The sequence below is a fragment of the Perca flavescens genome, chromosome 1, assembly GCF_004354835.1.
Source record: "Perca flavescens isolate YP-PL-M2 chromosome 1, PFLA_1.0, whole genome shotgun sequence".
Classification (NCBI taxonomy): Eukaryota; Metazoa; Chordata; class Actinopteri; order Perciformes; family Percidae; genus Perca; species Perca flavescens.
Genome location: NC_041331.1, coordinates 23,376,773 through 23,399,123, shown reverse-complemented (window position 1 = coordinate 23,399,123; position 22,351 = coordinate 23,376,773). Strand labels below are relative to the sequence as shown.

The 22,351-nt window shown below is 40.1% G+C and overlaps 1 protein-coding gene across 2 annotated transcripts in view; it reads left to right on the top strand.

Moving 5' to 3' along the window:
• The window catches only part of dennd5a (DENN/MADD domain containing 5A), a 35,720-nt gene that overhangs the window by 6,939 nt on the left and 6,430 nt on the right, over nt 1-22,351 (top strand). The window contains exons 2-15 of one of the 2 annotated variants that reach the window (XM_028575229.1): nt 4,427-4,498; nt 5,289-5,398; nt 5,785-6,469; nt 11,082-11,269; nt 12,055-12,366; nt 13,832-14,047; nt 14,145-14,379; nt 15,823-15,973; nt 16,129-16,222; nt 17,971-18,102; nt 18,752-18,904; nt 19,153-19,240; nt 19,330-19,417; nt 21,898-22,026. In XM_028575229.1, coding sequence (XP_028431030.1) covers nt 4,427-4,498; nt 5,289-5,398; nt 5,785-6,469; nt 11,082-11,269; nt 12,055-12,366; nt 13,832-14,047; nt 14,145-14,379; nt 15,823-15,973; nt 16,129-16,222; nt 17,971-18,102; nt 18,752-18,904; nt 19,153-19,240; nt 19,330-19,417; nt 21,898-22,026 — 2,653 coding nt within the window. The remainder of the gene's footprint in view (nt 1-4,426; nt 4,499-5,288; nt 5,399-5,784; nt 6,470-11,081; nt 11,270-12,054; nt 12,367-13,831; nt 14,048-14,144; nt 14,380-15,822; nt 15,974-16,128; nt 16,223-17,970; nt 18,103-18,751; nt 18,905-19,152; nt 19,241-19,329; nt 19,418-21,897; nt 22,027-22,351) is intronic. The other variant, XM_028575238.1, reaches the window with a different exon arrangement.

Sequence of the window (22,351 nt, the reverse complement as noted above, 5' to 3'; positions counted from 1 at the left end):
GCATGAGTGACAGGCGGAGGGAGAGCAGGGAAAGGAAATGCAGCTGAACGAATACGCTGCGTGTTTTAAATAGCGTAAAAAAATAAATAATAATTTAACGCAATATGTGGCGGCCGGTGTTGATTCTGTGGCGCACCGCCACAAATTAGTCTACGTGTTGGAAACACTGGGAACAGCACCAGTGCAATTGATGACATTAAAAACGTCCACAATCCATTTACGTGGGCTAGTTTCAGGTTGCTGGTATTGTGCACTTAATGGAACTGAGCCATTGTTAACTAAATCAGTTTCACCAGTTATTAAAACAAAATGTCTGCTGTGAAAAGAGGTCTATTGTCTCTGTTGGGAATACAAGCTGTGAAGGCTGTGAGTTTAAACTGAGATTGCGCTATCATGTCCTGTCGGCACCGGTTCCTCTGGGTGAATAAGTGTTGATGTTTTTGCTGCTGAGCTATTTTTAAGCGTTAGCAGTCGAGTTGTGCTTGAGGATATTTCAAGAGAGGAGAGGTGCTGAGCCTAGTGGGCCATGCTACAGTAGGTGTGAGGGTGTATGAGTACAGGAGGGGTGCAGAGCTGTGGGTGGTCCCTGCCTCACAAGATGAGGAAAAACGTTGAGGAGCCCAGAACTCAGTGACGCTCTACTCCCACTGCTACCGGTCCACACATTTATGGCATCACAGTCCATTTGCATGGAAAATATGACAAATCAAGAAACATGTTTACTCTGGAGAGCTTATTGGTGCTAATTTCGACAAGTGTCTTCCCTAGGTGAGGCCTTTAGCTTGTAATTAGCACTGATTGTCAGGTGAAGAGCTGCACAATATGAGGAAAATATGTGATATGCGATAACATTGTTGAATATCGTGATAACGATATTTACGATAAATAAACAGATATTAAAGTGTATTCAGTAGGGCCGGGACTTTAACGCGTTAATTAAGATTAATTAATTACAGACTTTAACGCGTTAATTAACAAAAAAAATAACACGTTAAACATTTTTTACGCATTTTAATCACACTTATTTTTGCACCGCGGGACGTTTCTCACTGGATGAGTTTCGGCGGACCGATTATACTGGAGCACCAACTAGCGTTCATGACTTCAGACAACAACAAACCACAGTGAACATGAACGAAGAAGCTGACGAGACCGCTTTGGTTGGCCCCGAGGATGGGACATTTTGTTAAAAAAAACGAACGGATGGAGGCGTCGATAAGAGCATGGTTGTGTGCAAGCTATGCAACAAGGAATTCGCATATCACCGCAGCACATCGAGCCTCAAGTATCACCTCGACGCAAAACATTTAGCAGCTAGCGTGGACGTTAGCCCGACTCCGAGTACAAGGACCCACACCCACACTCCACCAGATGACTGGTTTAAGGACCAGGGTAACTATTGGTATTGTGTTTTACTTAAAAAAAACATAGTTTACACAAGGTCTACCTACCTATAGGCTACCGGAATTTCTGAAATGTACTATATTTCTAAATATGCTATTGCTACACTTAATGGCAAAAATTGCACTGGTCTGCTGGACTTGGTTGAACAAAAATAAACAATATTTTGTTGCTTAAGCTTATGTATTCAGTCGTTATTCAATGGTATACTAAAAATCCATGTGAAAAAAATTACTTCTCACTGTTCTCAGGTCAAATATTTATGCAATTAAAATGCGATTAATTAATTACAAAGCCTCTAATTAATTAGAAACATTTTTTTAATCGAGTCCCGGCCCTAGTATTCAGTTTTGCTTTTCTTTGGGCATTTTCAGCCTTTATTTTGACAGGACAGCTGAAGACATGAAAGGGGGGAGAATGGCATGCAGCAAAGGGCCGCAGGTGAGAGTCGAACCGGGCCCGCTGCGTCGAGGAGTTAACCTCTATATATGGGCGCCGGCTCTACCAACTGAGCTATCCGGGCGCACTCAGTTTTGCTTTTCTGCTGCTTTCAGTATTCTGCTAACGTACAACAAGGGGCTTGATCAAAACAAATGAGGGAAATCATTTTCAACATTGAATTGAATATAAAAGGCAGCACTAACAATATATAGTAATAAGAATGACAGTTAGAATTTTAAAGTGCAGTTTTCTACTGATATTTTTTTATCAACTAACACAAAAAATGTCTGAGTGTCTTTCGCGATATGTTGCAGCCTTTAGCAATGTGTTTATTGCGCTAGTAGATATTGCGATGAAGATTAAAAAAATATATATATTGTGCACATTACATTTTATTACATTTTCTCTTTTCATTTTCCTTTTGAAATTTTGGTGGGTAAAATGATTCTCTTTATATCCTTCTGTATGTAAGTGCTAATTGTCGCTAATAGTCATAAACAGTCCTCTTGAGTGACACTAAAGGAAACCTTGTGTTAAGTTATTCTTATCATTTAGTACATTTAGTAGTACATATGGATTTAGGCTTTGTAAAACACTGTGTTATGGTTTCCTTATTTTGCATATTTGACAGGAATGTTTTGTACTTGTTTCCTGAAGTGTGCTGCTGGCCTGCGCTGTTATAATTACCTTATGATTTTCACAGTCGACAAACTTTCCTGTGGTAGTGCCGAGGCCTGCTGTATGCAGACTATGGGTGTGATTCATGCAAATTTAACATTACAATTAGCCATGACACATGGTAATCTGATTACTTTAAAAGAATAATAACTGAGACTGTCTCGCTCCACAGCCAGATGCTTCCAGATGTTTGTATTGTATTGTTTGTATTATTGCAATACTTGACTTTGTTGTGATCGTGATTTGTTGAGAGTTTACACTTTTTTGGGAATTTGACCTACATGCGTGCTCATGAACAACGTAAGTTCAGCTATGCACGTAGCCTTTTGTTTTGTTTTGTTTTTGGACAAAATCTGAAAATAACAATGTGCCTTAAATATGGTGATTACTCATTAATTCTGGAGCGATCATAGTGGTATAAAAATGTCAAAGAAATAATAAGGAACTGGATAATCTTTTCCCATCCCTACAAATTCTAATAATCCCAGTCTGACATATGGCCTAGTTTCTTCCCTTTGGGCAGTTACAGTAAGATAATATGAAAGTAACCAACAGATTTAACCACTTAATCCTTACAACTCTTACATCACCAAGGATTCTCAGTGAATGATTTCCGAGATTAAACATGTCTTGTCTTGTTCAAACAAATGCAGTAATCATCAGGGAAGACAGTTGAGAGATTCATCATTTCTTGTGTGTGTGTGTGTGTGTGTGTGTGTGTGTGTGTGTGTGTGTGTGTGTGTGTGTGTGTGTGTGTGTGTGTGTGTGTGTGTGTGTGTGTGTGTGTGTGTGTGTCACCATTAATATTATTAGTGCAAAAAAAAATATTTTCCCTCACTAGCTAGCTTTCCTAACTAGAAAAGAGTGGATGTTGTGTGACACACAGCTCACATGCTGCTTGTGGCTTGCCTGGGAACATGCTGTACGAATGTAATAATGCAGGACTGTTTCATTGGTGCTCAGCAAATGTGATGCATGAAGAGGAAATAGCAAAAGCATTGCCTGGTTGCATAAAGTTTTTTTTTTATGCAAATACATAAACACTCTTGCAATACAAGAGCAGCCATTCACTCAGTAAACCTCATGACTTCCTAGTGATGGGATGTGCTAATTTGCCCACATTGAGATTTATTCCACATGTGATTAAAAGGGCAGACTGTTTTTTTGTAAAACACTTATGCGCTACATACCACCTTATAAATCATTAAGTATGAGGCTAACTGTATATTACTCTATATTTTTCTTTATTGTAAAGAAATCCCATTAAAAAGACCAAAACCAATAATGTGTTGGTTTCTCAATAAATTCCAACTTCCTTACACTCTCTGTGGCACTCAGATTGAATTGCTTCTGAAGAAATAACCCTTATAAAAAAACAGGTCACAAATGGTTGCTTCAAAACTCATGACTTTCCCATAAGCCTTAGCTGTACTTTCTGTTTACTGCTTATTAGTAAATATTAACATGCTAAACTAAGATGGTGAACATGCTAAACATATCTGTTTAACATTAGCATGATAGCATTGCCATTGTGTGCATGTTAGCATTCTAACATTAGCATGTCCAAGCACCACTGTGCAGCCTTACAGAGCTACTAGCATGGCTGTAACCTCTCTGTGTTGAGAATATAATCCATATCAGAGCAGTATGGATTTGCATGATCTCTAGAAGAGGAAACTACAACACGCAGAAAGGCTGTAAACGTGTATCATAACCCCACCATCTGGCTTGAATTAGCATACCCACCTGACAGAGACGGTAATGTCCTGTGTCTGTGTGCAGCTTGTTGTCAGAGCAGAGCTTTGTGAACACAGCTGTCAGGATGTGTTTGCACAAACTGAGAAGTGATGCGCTACCCACCCAGAACCAGGCTTTTAATTACATTTTTGTTTTATGTGTTGTGTAGCTTTATGCCAGTATATAGAAGCTACTAAATTCAGAGATGGGGCCAGAGGAAATTTGGCGGGGGCAGATGAAGGTAACCCTCACACCACACACACTCCTCCCACTCTTAACTTGAGCTCAGCTTTATCCCTTCAACCTTTAACCTGGCGCACCTTGTTTTTTTTACTCTGCAGCACTTTTTTGTTACTTCAAATGTTGAGTTATTTTCTGCACAGGTGTGGGAACCTGCCCTTTCTGTTTTGCACACCACTCTGATTTCTCTCCTCCTAGTTTCTCGTCTCCCCTCCTCCGTCCCATCCTTCAGCTGCAGCTGAACAATGAGCTGATGTTTGACAATCACTGCTTTTGTTTCTCTCACACACACACACAAATCCGGTGCTGCATGCACTGGCATTGCTTGGTCAGTCTTTACCACCCCCCACCCCCAAACTCTGAATGACTTTTCAGTACTGCCTTGGTGTGTGCATCACTTCTGCTTTAGTCTGGGTTCAAATCAACTCAATTTGTGCTTTCTATGATTCATTATTTTGTGTGTTCCTTTGTATTGCCATTAAAGCTGCCAGGAAGCATAAAGATCCATAAAGTAAAATATCTATTTTGGAGTATTAGATGCTTCCTGTTTGAATATTTTATTTTGTTGGCTTTCTTGAGCAGGATGCAGATGACAGCTTTATATGCAATACAATCTTCCTCTCAAGACAGACATGCTGACTTGCTCTTACCTCTGGATTTGCGCCTGGCACTTTAAACCTGCTTCTGATCAGATTGTTCTTCTGCTCCTCCATCGACATCTGGAAACGTGTGCTAACTATTCGTCTCCTTTTTGTTTGTTTTTTCGCTCTCTCTGTTGTTTTCACTTTCAGGTGAGAATTTTGAGCAGAGTCCATTGCGGAGAACCTTCAAATCCAAAGTCCTAGCACATTATCCAGACAATGTCGAGTGGAATCCATTTGACCAGGATGCAGTTGGCATGGTATGATCTCTATACAGTTTTCCTCATATCCTTTAAGAATAAAAGCATGGCTGGGAGATAGGATTGAAATCAGTATCACAAAATTAATATTAATTTTTTTCCTTTGTAACCTGATACAGAAAATGAATGCAAAATCACATAAATAATGATGTTTAATGCATGAAAATGTGTTCCACTGTAATGCAATACGTATAAAAAAAAAATGTCAGTAACTAATTTTGTTGGTCGGTTAAGAATTATTGAAGGAATAGTTTGGAGTGGTATCAATCTTCTCACCTAAATCTCAGAAAGAAAGTGTATAGTAAATAAACAGATTCTGATGTAGTTTGATGTCCCCTCACCTTTTCCTCAACACTCTGATACCTTCTCTGTCTTTCCTCCCACAGCTCTGTATGCCGAAGGGTCTGGCATTTAGGACACAGGTTGATTCCCTTGAGCCTCAGTTCCACTCCTTTATCATCACTAGAGAGGATGGCTCTCGGACCTACGGCTTTGCCCTCACCTTCTTCGAGGAGGTGACCAGTAAGCAGATCTGCAGTGCGATGCAGACTCTTTACCACATGCACAATGCAGAGCAGTACGACATCTTGCACACTCCGACCTCCCCACCCGGACCTGAGGACCAGCGGCACCAACACTCCCAGCCTCGTCCTGTGCTGCACGCCGCACCGGCCATCTCCCGTCTGCAGCGCTTCAACTCGTATGACATCAGTCGGGACACGCTGTACGTGTCAAAGTGCATCTGCCTGATCACACCCATGGCCTTCCCTCAGGCCTGCAGGAAGGTGCTGCAGCAGCTTCACCAGGCTGTCTCGTCCCCCCAGCCCCCGCCACTCCCGCTAGAGAGCTTCATCTACAACATCCTCTATGAGGTGCCCCTGCCACCCTCCGGGCGTTCCCTCAAGTTCTCAGGCGTATACGGTCCTGTGGTATGCCAGAGGCCGAGCACAAGTGAGCTGCCACTCTTTGACTTTTCCATCGGTGAAATGATTCATCTGCTGGGGATGGAGAACGTTCTTCAGCTTTTCACCTGTGCCCTGCTCGAGATGCAGATACTGCTCTACTCACAGCGTAAGTCGTGGTCCTGCTGCTGTGACACTCAATGTTTCCATGTAGCCTTTAGCATCCTGTCCCATTAGGGCACATTGCTTTCAAGTACCAATGCATCTTGCTCACGTTACAACAACCATATTTAAAAAAAACAAATAGAGAAGTAGTCAGGCTTACATTGAAATCCTGTGTATTATGGACACAATTTATTAACACTATACATGTTTTCTGAAGAGCTAGAAGCAAGGATACCTCATGCATTATCTGTAACAGTGTAAGGCTGGGCTGTCCGGATTCAAGAGCAGACACAGAGAAAATGGTCGGAACAGGTATTGAGGTTTATTGAACACAATGAGTAACGCAGGTGCTTGATATCCTCTGGGGCTGAGAGCGGGCAGACAGGTGAGAGGCAAGCTCAATAAAAAAAAACAAGTTGGCTCAGGCAGGCAGACTGGGCTTCCAGGGCTGACATAGGAATCTGGACACAAAGAAAACACAAAAAGTAAAAACAAGGCTTGCAACAGGAACACAAAAAAAGCAGTCTTTCCAAAACACAGAGGCTGGCCGTAGCAAGTGTTACCACTTGGGTGAACGGACGATCTGGTAGAGACTGGTTGGAAGGCCGGGGTTTAAGACAGGAGTGGTGATTGCTGGATGTGAGTCAGGTGAGCAGGAAGCCACAGGTGTCCTGATGAGGAGGGAGAGGGAGCCAGGAGCGCCACACCCACTCAGCACATGACAGACAAGACAAACAACAAGGGAGAGGGGAGAGGGAAAACAGACAGCACCATGACAAACAGCTGTTTTTTGAGAAGTGAGAAGTCATGTTTTCCTGTTTAGTAGAGGCAGTCTCAAGAGATGTGTCTGCAGCTGGGAGACTATCAGTGTCATGACATGAGACTTGATATGGTCTGGGGACAGTTACATGCTGGTGTATCTTTAAGGCTTTCCTTAAAAATGTTACATTTTGGATGGATTGAAGAATGGCTTAAAGTAAGATTTGTGCAAAATATATTGTTACATTATAGATAGAAGGCAGGGTGAAAAGCCAGTCTTCATAAAGAGGAGGGAGATGCAATATTGTTTAAAAATGGGGATAAAAGTGCACATTTTGCACTCCGTTGTTCACATGAAAAGTGAAACAAATAGTTGTGTCAAGAATATTTTTTTAAAATGCACTTGACAGAAAAGTTTAAGCCCTGGCTACTTTTTTTTTCCCCTCCACACAGCTGGCCAATCATTGCATAAAGTTACCATAATTGGTCGGACACAACCCTTTCTAATCAGACGTCAGCAAAGTATGGGGTCAAGAGGTTTTCCAAGGCTATCAATGTAGTCTTCAGTGGCCAAAACAAAACTATTTGGCTGCTGAGCTCTTTGTGCAACATAACTTTCATGGTCTGTTTCACGCATCCTAGACACAGAAAACAAGTGCACTGAAAAGGAACTATTGCACCTTGTGTCATTGCTGCACTGTCTCTCTATAATCCAGCTCTATGGCCAACTTCAGAAATGTTAGGATTTCAAATGTCAGGATGGATGTTGTAGGAAGAAAAGTCATGGCCTTAAGCTACGACCGATGTTTGATATGCATGGTGGAACTATTATCCAAGAGATTACATAACCTGTTGAGTGTTTCCATTAAAGTGATGCAGTGTGAGTACCAGCCTGTGTAAATGTTGGTCCTCCTCACCCATCACAGGCAGCTTCTTCTACCAGGACTCGTGTAAATGTGTGTCTGTGTGTGATGTTCGTCTTGTGTGCACATTCTGCTAGGCTATGCAGGCCTTTTTTGGTGATCCTTTGTGATTCATCCGTTAAGCAAGAGTCTGACTGGTAGTTACTTAATCAGTTACTTAATTTTATTTGATTATATTAGTAGCTTTTTGATTTAAAAAAAAAAAAAAAAAAAAAACCTTTGGCAGTCCCAAAATGAAACGAGGAAAGCATTGAGGATGCTGGGTCAGGCTTGGTGATTGGATCCATTACAATGGCAAGAGAAGGCAAATGGTTTAAAAAACGCCAGGGGCCGGGGGGGAAATCTATTAAGGGAGGAAAGCTGTGGTGTTGCTAGGCAACCCAGAGACAGGGAGGATGGCAATGATGCAGGATGATTATTATTGGTTGGAAGTGACATCATGCCTTTTTCTCTCCCTCCATGAGGCTGATCACTGCAGAATGTGTGAACAGTGTTGTGTAGAGTTAAGCCCTGGCAATCTTCCACTGAGAAGAAATGAGGGGTTGAAAAGACTCTCCGCACTTAAACACACACACACACACACACACACACACACACACACACACACACACACACACACACACGGAGGAGAGGGATGCTCTGCAAATAAAGAGGCAACTGTGTGTTATGTGCTAAAAATAGCTCTGGAATTAGTAACTCTGATTTAAAATAGCATATAGCAATAGCAAATCCCTGGCCAATTTGTCCCAAAACTACCCAGTTAGATATTCTTTGTAAATCTTTACAATCATTCCCTGAAAGAACCAAGCCGGCTTGCCTTGTTGCACTATCCAAATTTTCTTCAAAACTTGCCATTTTCAAACATCCGGCGGAACATCCCATGGCACCGGATGTTCTGGTGTTTATCCGGTATCAGAATTGTCGTCAATCCAGACTATTACCACGATAAAAAAATGAGGCTGTTTAAGCAAACACAGAACACATTTTGAGCACATCAGAAGAACAGAAAAGGGTCTGCAGCAGTTTCACTTCTACACTTCTGTGTATTTTTGACCTGCTGTTTGGCATCATTTTGCACTCAGTATGTAAACTAAACAGTTCAAGCATCACTTCAAGTCCAAACTGCTACCAGGTCTCATTGTGAGCAGCTATAAAATGTTCATGTTATGCCATGCATCTTTATATATAAGAAACAGTACTTGACCCTTTGTGACCTGAGTTAAAGTGGTTTCTTGTTATGGTAGCCTAGTTTTAGAGCAGACGGGTGATGTTAGTATTCTTGTCTCCATTCTGGGAGAGGAATTCTGCTGAGAAAGGGGGGTGAGGGGGAGGCCCAAGCTGGGGTGAGAGTATTTTCTCCTGGACCAGCAGCACATGACCAAATGAAGGAATGGCATTTATTTTGGCAACATTACAGGAGAAGCAGAGCTGCTGCTGAATGTACAGTAGGTGTCAACAGGATAGAGCCCGAATGCAGATGAGGACTGGACACATATTTGCATGTATTCAGTACCAACCCTGAACTCGAAAGAGCGTTGCTGAGTGGAGTGATGACGAAGGAATTTAACGTTAGTCAGAGGGCCAACTGACAGTAGCTGTGTCACAGACAGTTCAGCCTGTCAAGAATTTCAAAAATGTCCTGACACATTTGCAAGTCTTTATTATAGGAAAGCCCATATCAGCTTTCAATTCAATTCAATTCAATTCAATTTTATTTATAGTATCAAATCATAACAGAGTTATCTCGAGACACTTTACAGATAGAGTGGGTCTAGACCACACTCTATAATTTACAAAGCCCCAACAATTAGAGTAATTCCCTCAAGAGCAAGCATTAGCAGTAGCTATTGCGACAGTGGCGAGGAAAAACTCACTTTTAGGAAGAAACCTCGGCAGACCCAGACTCTTGGTAGGCGGTGTCTGACGGGGCCGGTTGGGGGTGCGATGAACAGTGGCAATAATAGTCACATTAAAGATAGTGGAACAGTGACTACCACATATTTGGTCTACAAATGCGTACTTTAGAAGATCCACTCCCTAAATTTTGACACAGCTTGTGTGTCTTATTGCAGCTAATTACTTTAAGGTTGGTCATTGATCTCCACTCCCACATTTACAGAACAGAGAATAACAAAGACAACCAGAGTTAACACTGTAGTTGGGTGTTTCCTTTTATGATGTTAGTCCACTTTGTCCACACTGTGCTCTTAATACTGAATCCTGAATCAAACACGGCAGAAAACTGCTACTGCACAGCGTTCGTGGCTTTAAACTTTCCATCATGTTGTTCAGCCAATCAGTGATATTGCAACAGGTGATTTCTATCAGGAAACAGAAGAGCTGATGGATAAACAATGCAATCCATTTACATAGAACAAACAGTCATGTTGCACAACTCTTCTGTAATATGCTGTTTACAGGCCCAAGTGTTTTGGAGGAATAAACAACATTCATCAGGCAAAGGCAGTGTAGCCCAGAACTTTTTGGGGAATAAAATATGGGGAAAGAGTTGTGCAACCTGTTTTTTCTTCTTCTTTATTTTAATGTGCAAAAATGCACTTTAATAGTTTAGAGTAATTTTAAGATGTTATAAAGACTGCCCATCATCGGCAGTACAGCAACAGATTTCTGCCCTGTGGGTTTTAATCCTCTACTCTTGTCCAGTAAATGTTGAATGTATCACTTATCACGTCATTGAGCAGGCATTTGCATGTGATCATGTTGATGATTATATTGTGGAAACCACCAATCTGGAGAAAAAGTTGGAGCACAAGTGTTCACTCATATCATTACGATGACTGAGGCTTTAAAGTAATAATGAAGTGAGGAAAAGAACCCTGAAATTGGAACTTGATATACATCTGGCACATATCTCTTACATGGTTACAGTCTTTCCTTCACCACTGTTCTCTTTTTTATGTATGCGTGAAACAGATTACCAGAGGCTGATGACGGTGGCAGAGAGCATCACAGCCTTAATGTTCCCCTTCCAGTGGCAGCATGTGTACGTTCCCATTCTGCCCGCCTCACTCCTTCACTTCCTGGACGCTCCTGTGCCGTATCTCATGGGCCTCCACTCCAACGGACAGGATGACCGCACCAAGCTAGAGCTGCCACAGGAGGTACAAACACATCGTAGCATCTTCCCATACTGAGTTTAAACTCTCTTCGTTTGGTTTATTTGAATATTTCATGTTTTGCAAAGCTGACTTTTGAAATGGTAGTGAATCCTGCTGAATTAACTGTTGTAGGATTTTTATATGAGCGGTGTGAAAAGTACTTTAGATCCACCCACGTCTATTTCTCCCACTTCTAAAACACAGATTGCAAATCAAACCGTCGTCTCTATGCACTTAATGCAGTTTACTAGGTGTTACTTCTTTCTGTCGCTGCAAAAATATGAGAAACGATTTTCTGGATTTTAGTGAATAAATCCCTTCTTATTGTTATTTTTCTTTGGGCTCACAAACCTGCACGCCATATCTCTGTCAGTGTTTTTATTTACAGTCAGAACCAGCAAGGTTTAGCATTGTCATTTTACGTAGGTAAGGCCTTTGTTGTACTGCTGACACAAGCCATGGTGGACAGTTTTTCTTCTTTTCATCCCTCTTGTGGCCGCATTTTTAAGATCTGTCATCAGTTTGCTCATAAGGAACAAGTGTTTTTGCTTCCCATTTTTACAAGACAGATGTGCGTAGAAAGTGTAATGTGCTGTCAGACATAAACTGTGAAATCTAAAGGGATATAAAAAATAGGCTTTGTTGGCTGTGTAGACTTGTTACCATTACACAGTATGACTTAAAGGAGTAGAAGCATCGGTAATGTTAGTGTTAAGCCTGTTTTTTGTGCATTAGGCTCATATATTTGTTTTTCATGCATAATTATCTCATTCCTTGTCTTCTTACAGGCTAACTTGTGTTTTGTGGACATTGACAACCACTTCATCGAACTGCCAGAGGAGTTGCCCCAGTTCCCAAACAAACTAGAGTTCATTCAGGAGATCTCAGAGGTGCTCATGTCGTTTGGTGTTTCTCCAGAGGGAAATATTCACTCCAGCGACAGCCAGGCCAAGTACCGGGGCTTCCGATCAGTTGACGTGGTCTCTGACAAGCGCAACGGCAACCTGGCCTCGCCTCTCAACTCCTACCTGCTGAGGGAGAATGAAACTATTGCCAGACTGCAGGCTCTGGTCAAGAGGACGGGGGTCAGCCTGGCGAAGGTGAGAAATGATGTCATCTCATGACTTAAAAATGGGCTGCACAAATATATATACTGTAATTAGACCTGGTTGTACCTGGAACTCAATCTTAAAAACAACTTTTAAAAATTATTGTTGAATAGTTTCAATAATTCATGCATTAAATATAAAATCAGCCTTGCAAATATTATTTTTAAATCCTTATATTCAGCAGCTACATTGCAATGCAAATACATTTTCAGCTGGAATTAATATCTTAAATATCCAACTATAGCTTATATATGGTGTAGGGATGTAATGATAATCAATATTACAACATGAACTTAAAGGTATAAAGGTATATTGTATCATTACGTTATTACCGTCATTATAGCAGTAAGGGACAATGAACAAAAGGGGGAGCCCTTCTGCGTCCACACAGTGAACTTGATACATGTTTTGTCAGTAAAGATAGAAAAGGAGAAAACAGAAGTTGTTTTTCATAAAAAAATGTGTTTTAAATGTGTGAATTTGATTTAGTCCTTAAGGTACGTTGATCCTCGGCATATTTGAGTAATTATGGAGTTAATATGTACACCGACATTTTTCTCCAAAATAATCTAATAATATTGTAGAGATTCCTCAGTAACTGTCCTCCCATCAGTGTATTGAGCATCATGTTTATAGAACAGTTAGCAAACACCCACATTAAGCAAACTTAAAGAGTCTTGAATTTGTTTTGCTATCCATCCAAGAGACTTCATCAGTTCAAAACATCAACTCCAGTTGCCTTTGTAATGCTGCTGGGCATTCTCTCACAGCCGAGATGACAGAAACCGTCAATAGACACTGACATCAACAGATGTACTTGGCATCTGTGTTACACTGTCTAGAATGAGGACAAGCAGGCTCATTTGGTTTGACTGTCTTACCAACATTATAGTGAAATACTCTCTCTGAAGACTGATAGATGGGGAATTAGCTGCTAATTAGAGAAAGTCTCTGTATTGGCAGCCTAATCAGCTTATGCACTAGTGGCCAGCATTAGCTTTCCATGAACAGATTAGCTCATCGTCTGTGTGTAGTGTCCCAGCTAGGAGGTCCGACCTCACTTATAAGTATTCTTATCTAAACTCTCTGCTGAATTTGATTTATGGAAACTAATCAGTGATTGCATATATCATTGGGCCGTGTCATTGCATTGTGACTTTGTTTACAGTTATGCGTGCATCCAGTGGTAGTGCTCCGTGTTATTGGAGCCCCCCTAGTGCTGGCAGCTGTCCAGCTGACCCACTGACATGCTAAAAAAAAAGAACACGTGTTTTCAGTTTTCTTTGGGTTACAGATGTCTTCCTTTCCCATAACCCTGCTGCTTTATCAGCAGCCTGTGAAAACAGCCAGATACGATAACATGAAAACACTGTTCTGTTTCTTTTCTTCATCTGACTTCTTTCTCACGTGCTTTTTCCTGTTTTCTATCTTTTTAATGGATGCTCGCGCTCATCAGCTGGAGGTGAGAGAGGATGCCAGCAGCAATAAGGACATGCGGGTTCAGTGTGATGATGAGGAGCTAAAGATGCACCAGTTCAACATCCATGTGCGCGAGGTCTTCGCCAACCGATTCACCCAGATGTTCGCAGACTACGAGGTGTTTGTCATCCAGCCGAGCCAGGACAAAGAGTCCTGGTTCACCAATCGAGACCAGATGCAGAACTTTGACAAGGTAAAGTGCTACCGACGTTGGTAGCATAGTATAGTGAAGGGTATTATTTTTCCATAGTATATGACATTATCTTCCACCCTTTAATTTGCGTGTGCAGGCCTCCTTCCTGTCTGACCAGCCAGAGCCCTACCTGCCCTTCCTGTCACGTTTCTTGGAGACGCAGATGTTTGCCTCTTTCATCGATAGTAAGATCCTCTGTCATGATGATGAGGAGAAAGAGCACACGCTGAGGGTGTTTGACTCCCGAGTGGATAAGATTCGCATGCTAAACGTCCGCACGCCCACACTGCGCACCTCAATGTACCAGAAATGCACAACCATTGAAGAAGCAGGTAAGGAGAAAAGATCACGCCTGAAAATCCTTGAAGGCTTTGTGGATTTCAGAAAGATAAAAAAAAGTTTTTAACACACAGGATTGCTTTCAAAGCACCAAATGTTGTACTCAAACGTATTAATGTGCCTCAGGTCTCTGGACCGTCTTTATCTTAGGATAAACACCTAAAAAAGTTTAGGAAAATGAAAATGAATAGCTTCATCATAGAATCTTAACTTGAAACAGTAAAAAATGTTTAATTATGGCCCTGTGTAAAGCCAAATTATTTGCTTGTTTTGTGAAGACCTTAAAGAAGACCTTAAATGTCATATGAAATTCTTTTAATTTAAGTTTGGTTATAAGTTAATTTGAAGGTGTAAACTTCTGACAGACTTGGAGATTTGCTGTCTGTAGTTTACTGGCTGGCTGAATTACTGTCTTATTTGCAGACAACCTGCTTACAAAATGTAATGAAAAAAAACCGACAAGATTCACCGTCGTAATATTTGCTCTCGTTTTACCTTAATTGTCTCCGGGTGGCAGCTTTCTGAATGTGTGTGCAATGCGTTACGTTAGGTACACTCATAGGGGATGGATGGACTTCCTTTGGAGATCCTTAATGCGTTACATACAGTTTTTACAAAGCTTGGTAAACATTATGTTATTGCAACAATTGAAAGCGCTATCACTGATCTTTATGGTGGTGATCGAAATTGCAGCATACAGGTGAATGGGTAATAAAGAGAATCAAAGCTTTGTACCTTCGTACTAAGCTTCAGACAATGTTTTGGTTCTGTACCTTTTGGTGCTACATATTTCATATTGTGCATATGTACATTTTCTCTTTATCTATTTAAGGTCTATTGTATTTCTCTAAACTCATGGGTGATTTTGTTAACATAACCCATGTGTGGGTGGGTTGTTAATCAGGCATCAGAAAATTACCGTCTAAATCTGCATTCATGGATGACTCTGAGCTTGTTCCTTTTCAAGAAAAAGAAAACATCTATTCTGAGCCTTTATTCTGCCACTTCTTTTTTGTTCTGTGGGTGTTTGGGAGGAAATGTCTTATAACTTGTTCTCTTTCATCTGTTGTCAGTCATTTGTTTAAAGAGAAATGAGTGATTCTTCATCATAGTTATTCTAGATTCCTAACACAATTAGCTACAGAAAATATTAGAATCTTAGTCAGAGGATTGGTGAGAAGATGAAAAAAGGAAAATGACTTAGCTTCTGACTATGGGATATTTAGGTTATTTGGCCTGACAACGTGCAGAATTCATGACCAGACGATCTTATGAATTGTAAATTGTTAATATTTAGATTTGCCCCACAACCATGGACACCTAATAGCTCAAGTACTGAGAATGAAAGCACAATGATTTGGGCAGATTAACAAGATGAGAAAATGAATGCATCCTGTAATCTCCCTGCCGACACCCCTAATCCATCTCCTCTGCAGAGAAAGCCATCGAGATGAGAATGGTAAAGATCGACCACACCGCCCTGCACCCCCACCTGCTGGACATGAAGATCGGCCAGGGACGCTACGAGCAGGGCTTCTTCCCCCGACTGCAGTCTGATGTGCTCTCCACTGGGCCCACCAGCAACAAGTGAGTATTTCACAATACTCTCATATCAAAAATTGTACTGTAATTTGTATTTATCATAAATTAACCTTTGACGTCTATATTAAATCTAAGCTTGACAGCTGTTTTGCGATGTTTCTCTATAAAGTTGATGAAAGGTGTGTTGTTTTGTGTTACAGGTGGGCCAAGAGGAGTGCTCCCGCCCAGTGGAGGAGGAGGGATCGACAGAAGCAGCACACGGAGCACCTTTACTTAGACAACGACCAGAGAGAGGTGAGGGGTCGCCACGGTGATCTCTTCTCTCAGCTCATATTCATATAGATTGACTGCCTGTGCTCCGTTGTCTTTGTTCGTTTTGCATGACCTGTTTGCTTTATTTTGACTTCGCTCTCACCATCTTGTCTGCTCTCCCACCTTCCTCTCACACTTCTTGTCACTGTCTCTTTTCTCCACCTCTCTTGTACTTACACTCACATTACTCTCAGCATGTAGAGTGTTTGTTTCCGGAGCTGCAGCTCCTGCTGTTTCTTGACTACTACTGGCTCTCGCAGTCCTTTGAGCCCTGTCTAAAGTCGGTGACTGTGGACGTGGTATGTGTTGGTAGTTTGTAAGGCCTTTAGGTTTCGCACTGGGGCCACATGAACCTGTCCACCCATGTGGTCTTTCCCTTCCCTCTGTTACCTTCACCACCATATTATATTGATATACTATTTTGCGTTATGTTGCTGTATCATATGACATATTAAGTTATATCTTACACTAAGTTCTACTATATTCTATGTTATATTGCTGCACAATACTATACTTCTACTTTATACTGTTATGTTGTCGTGCTATACTATATATTATATTGTGTTATTCTATGCTCTATTATTACACTACTGCACCATATACTATGTCTAATTTCACTCACTATTTCATAATGTACCATATTATACTATGTTATGTTAATATGTTACATTGACCCATTCTGTTATATTAAGACTTTGCTGCTATTAATCACACCACGGTCACATTATCAGCACCATTTAATGTATCATGTCATCAGTCTCCAATGCTCTGTATAGTTTATAGTTTCTATTTTGAAATGTATTCAATTTTAGTTTATGTACCACTTATTATTTATTTCTGTTACTCTCAATGCTTATTTGTATTTCAATGTTGTTTCTGTTGTGCTGCTGCAACAACCGAATTTCCCCGCTGGGGAGATCAATAAAGGTGTATCTTATCTTATCTTAGCTTACCAGCAGCTGAGCTTTATCTGATGATGTATGTCACTTTCTAGAGCACGTCATGTTTGGAAACTCATAAAAATGAAATGATGCCATCAGTATAATATAATTTCTAATAATCTAAAAATAATTATAATTTGTTTCTGAATTACTAACATGTTTTGTTTTAGACCTGAATCATTTTATTTATTGTAAATATTTGAAATGTTCATCACTATTGTATTTATTAGTCACTGTTTACAGTTTTCTGAACATTTAGCTGTTGTACAATAACTGTACATTGAATAATAATAATAATAATAATACATTTATTTATATAGCACTTTTCATAACAAATGTTACAAAGTGCCTAACAAGACAATACAAGCAAGATAAATGAAGCTGCACAGTGTCATGTTAGCATGACCTCTTATTGACCAGTCACACTTTGATTTCAAAGTAAAGAACACGTTGGCTTAGTGTCAACTGACGCTCCTAATATTATATTATTAATTTTTTATTTTTATTAAATCAAGTGTGTTTTTAAAGAACAAAACAAAAAGTCAAAATTCTAAAAGCTAATCTTTCAATTCAGTTCTTTTTTGATTATTTTATATTTCATATTTTTCACTATTTCATTTTTGTGAGTTTCACTGCTTATATGGGGTACTGCTTCAATATCTGAAGGCTGAAGTCTGCATGTTTATCACAGTAATAGTATAGCTGTAGTAACAGTCACTAATGATGACTGACTGTTTCTCGGTTTCCTTTTGTGGTTAGCTGACTGAACTCTCTCTTGTTTTTTACTAGAAGTACATCCAGGAAGCCAGGAACCTGGGCACGACCATCAGACAGCCCAAACTGTCCAACCTGTCACCTTCTGTCATCGCTCAGACTAACTGGAAATTTGTTGAAGGCCTGCTGAAGGAGTGCAGGAACAAGGTTTGTGTATATATATATATATATATATATATATATATATATATATATATATATATATATATATTTTTTTTTTATGCAGGTAGGTCAATTGAGAACTAATTTTCATTTGCAACAGCAACCTGTCACATTCACACAGTTACATATTCATACCTGGAAACTGGCAACTAAGCAGTTCTACTGGAGCAGTTTGGGTTTTTCACTTTCCCCACCCAGATTTTATCCTGTTGATTTGGGGATTGAACCGGCGACCTCCTGGTCCCACGCTCGCTTCTTTAATCTTTAGGCCACCATGCAAGTGTGCACACAAGTGTTGAGCCTTATATTACATTAGATGTCATGTAGCTGACACTTATGCAAAGCGACTTCCAATTAAGTTTATATTTTATCCTTTTTAGCAACAGTAAGGAGATTATAATGAGGATGATTCACTGAAATAACAATAAAACAGGAAAACATTGCAAAACCAAATGAAGGCTTTGTGTTAATATAGATTAGTCCTCTGTTTGTTTTCCTACTGCACAAAAAATAATATCAGGATTTGCTAGTCTGAAGTTGGTAAACAGATCGCAAAATAAAATTCCAGTATTATTAGTTTGATGTCTCAGTCATCAGAACAACAGTGTGTGTGTGTGTGTGTGTTTCTCTGCAGACCAAGCGTATGCTGGTAGAAAAGATGGGTCGGGAGGCCGTGGAGTTGGGTCACGGAGAGGTCAGCATCACCGGTGTTGAGGAGAATACTCTGATAGCGAGCCTCTGTGACCTGCTGGAGAGGATCTGGAGCCACGGGCTGCAGGTCAAACAGGTCAGGAAAAAAACAACATCAACATTTCAAATAAGACATAAGAGGCTTTATTGTCATTGCACCACTGTCTGACAGTATTACAACGAAATTACGTTGGTACACTGGTCACTGAGTATTAAAAAACACAACAACAATGACAACAAACACTAAAAATGTACACTTTTTTTTTTTACAAAACCAATCCTCTACAGCTGGTGAACATACAGTGTGGTCTCAGTGCAAATAATGACACCAGTGTATGTTTTCAGGGTAAATCTGCATTGTGGTCACACCTGCTGCATTATCAGGAGAGCAAAGAGAAGAAAAATGCAACTCCAGGTGGTTTGGGACCTCCAGGTAAAGGCGGAAATCAGCTGATGAACAATACTGTTTAACAAATTAGTGAATCTTGTTGCAGTTACACTATTTATTTTTTCCCACACCAGGTTTTATTCATGACACAGAGAGACGCAAATCTGATGGTGGTGGATCAGCTATGCCCCCTCTTAAAGTCTCCCTGATCCAGGACATGAGGTGAGGAGGAATGGAGGTTAGGGTTATGAATGGATGCATTGCTGGAGTTTCATCCAGTTTACCCAAAGCTAGTTTACAAAAGTATTAGATGCTGGTCACTATCAGAAGAAAGTAAGGTGGACTAAGAGTGCCCCCTTGTGGTAGACTGTCAAACAATACCTACGTAGATGTTCCCATGATAATGAGTAATAATTTAAATTATCCAAATTAAATCATGAAGCCCATTTATATAATGGGCTGCATTCTTACACTTGTGTCTCAACACATTCAGATGAGGCAATTGAATCAACAACAGGTTGAATTCTCCCCTCACATAAGAAGCAATTAAATTGAGGGTTTGTGGCAAAATGTTTGTCTGTTTTTTTTTTAATTTTGATTAATTTTTTATTATTTTTATATTTTTGAACACACAACATACAGAACAAACAAATACAATCGAACAGGAACCAAAAACCTCACTCACCCCCCACCCTTGAGACCGGGGTCTCGAGGAAAACAAAACAAACAAAAATCACTCCTTGCCTAGTTAGGACTAAAACATTTTTGAGATAAACAAGAGCTTCTTTATAGCCCTTATAGTATTACTTGATAAATGTGATGCTTCACAGTTTATTAGTTATAATGGCACTTTTTCTGTTTTCTGTTGAAGATCCAAATAAATTCAATATTGTATATATTATGAACTCGATATCTTACAATAATATTTACTTACTTGAAATCAGAAATTACAAAGGGAATGCATGTTTGCCAGATTAAAAAAAAATAACTTCAGTGAAGACACGGATTTAGCACAGGTCTTTCCATAGTAGCGGTGCCGTTACAGAAAAAGCTTGGTTCCATTTTTTGGGGGTCACTTTTTGCCTTTATTATAATAGACACTGAGATATGTGATGGAAATGAGTGGAATTATGCATAAATCACTAAGCCTTTCAGTGACCCTGTGTGATCTCGCAGCACACCTGCACATGTGTGTGTGTGTGTGTGCGTGTGTGTGTGCGTGTGTGCGTGCACATGTGTGTGCGTGGCTGTATGGCTGTGTGACTGTGTGTGTGTGGCTGTGTGACTGTGTGACTGTGAGGCGGCCATTACTCGTCGTAATGTAATGTACCATAACCAGCCAGAGTTGAGGAGTCAGGGCTTGGAGGGGCAGAGTGTAACAACACGTTACTTCCACCCTAATTACCAGACCCCCCGCCAGTCTGGCTGAGAAAGAGAGGAGGGGTCAGCTCAGGGCACAAACACTCATCTCTACTCCTCCTCCACACTCATACTTCTGTAGCCATGATCGTAAACACACACTGTCACAGAATCAACCATCAGACTCCGTTGGTGACTTTTAATAACGTATCATATTTTCTTAACGGGCAGTACAATCTTTTTTTAACTAAAAATTATGAGTTAATATTACAATTTCTCAAACTTTTATTAGAGATGATGGCAACTCATTTGCATTACCCTGTGTTTTCTAGGTAAGATGTTACACTAACAGTGCATTATAGTAGATGTTTTCCCCTGTTGCCACAGAGATAACGAGCGGAGAAAACTGGGTTACTTGGTGTGAGGGTGGAGACAGGGAGGGGGATGGAAGGTAGGGGAGGAGACATGAGGAGCTCTTAGCAGACGAGGCTTATGGCACAGGTGGAGTGGAAGGGAATGTGTCTGGACATCCAAGGCTCGAAGGTGGCTCGGAGCGATGACATTAAACTTCGTCTGTGGTTATAAATGCCTCTACAGAGGCACACTGAGCTGTTTCTTTGACTCGGGGTGGGTGATGTTTGGGCAAGTTAGAATCATGATGAAAATTAAGATTTAAAAAATATGGATATTTCACATATATTTATAAGTCATTTTTGAATAACATTTGTAGTGCTGAAATGATTTGTTTATTAATTATTTAATTCATTTTGTGAGATGTATCAATCAAAAATACCAAACATCAGAATGTATCGATTTATAAACAATTAATGAAAATAATTGTTAATAGCAGCCCTAAACATTTGCTTGTCATCTTTTTAGACCACAGACTTGTGTATTACAATCTATACATGTTTTCATATCACCATGGTGGCTCCACTGAGAGACTTAATGAAAGAACTGATCTAAATAAAAGTACTTGATTGATGTATTTTGCCACAAGTTCTCAATACTTCAGTTTGTCATATATGCTCCTGTCAAAACTAAACCATAAATTGCATGAAAATGTGCATCAACTGCATTCAATGTTATCTGGTTTCATTCTGCATTTTATGCTTTTCTTAATTGTTTGTAAGCAAAGTCTATATAGACATTTTTTCTGTCAGTAGATGACATTTATTGGCCCTGTGTTTGCATTATTAAAAGTGTCGTGGTGAAACCGACATATTGGATACAAGATGCCTCCTACTTTAATTTGCACATGATGAAAATGATCTTTGCTTTTGTGTTTACGTATGATCACCGAACCTCTTCTGACCTCTCAATCTCGATCTGATTATTTGCAGACACATTCAGAACATCAGTGAGATCAAGACAGATGTGGGCAAGGCCAGAGCCTGGGTTCGCCTCTCTATGGAGAAGAAGCTGCTCTCCAGACACCTGAAGCAGCTGCTTTCAGAGCACGAGCTTACAAAGTGAGCTAAACAAAATTCTGCTGACAGTCACAATTTCAGTATTAGTTCATTACTACGTCATTTTAAAGATCTCTGAGTTTCTTTTACCACCTCTTCTCTTCTTTTACTTCAGTTTTTTTTGTTATCCTGACCTTCTTTCTGTGTTTGTGGAGGAATGTCTGTCTCATATGAAATGAAGATGACGTGTGATCTACCCATTTATAATACATTAACTTTTTTGAAATTGCAAAGCCTCATACTGTAGTCCACCACAGTTTAAATAATTCACAGCCTTCTTCATAATTGATATCTGAGTGCTGAAGTGGGTCAGGGGGTTTTCTGTCTG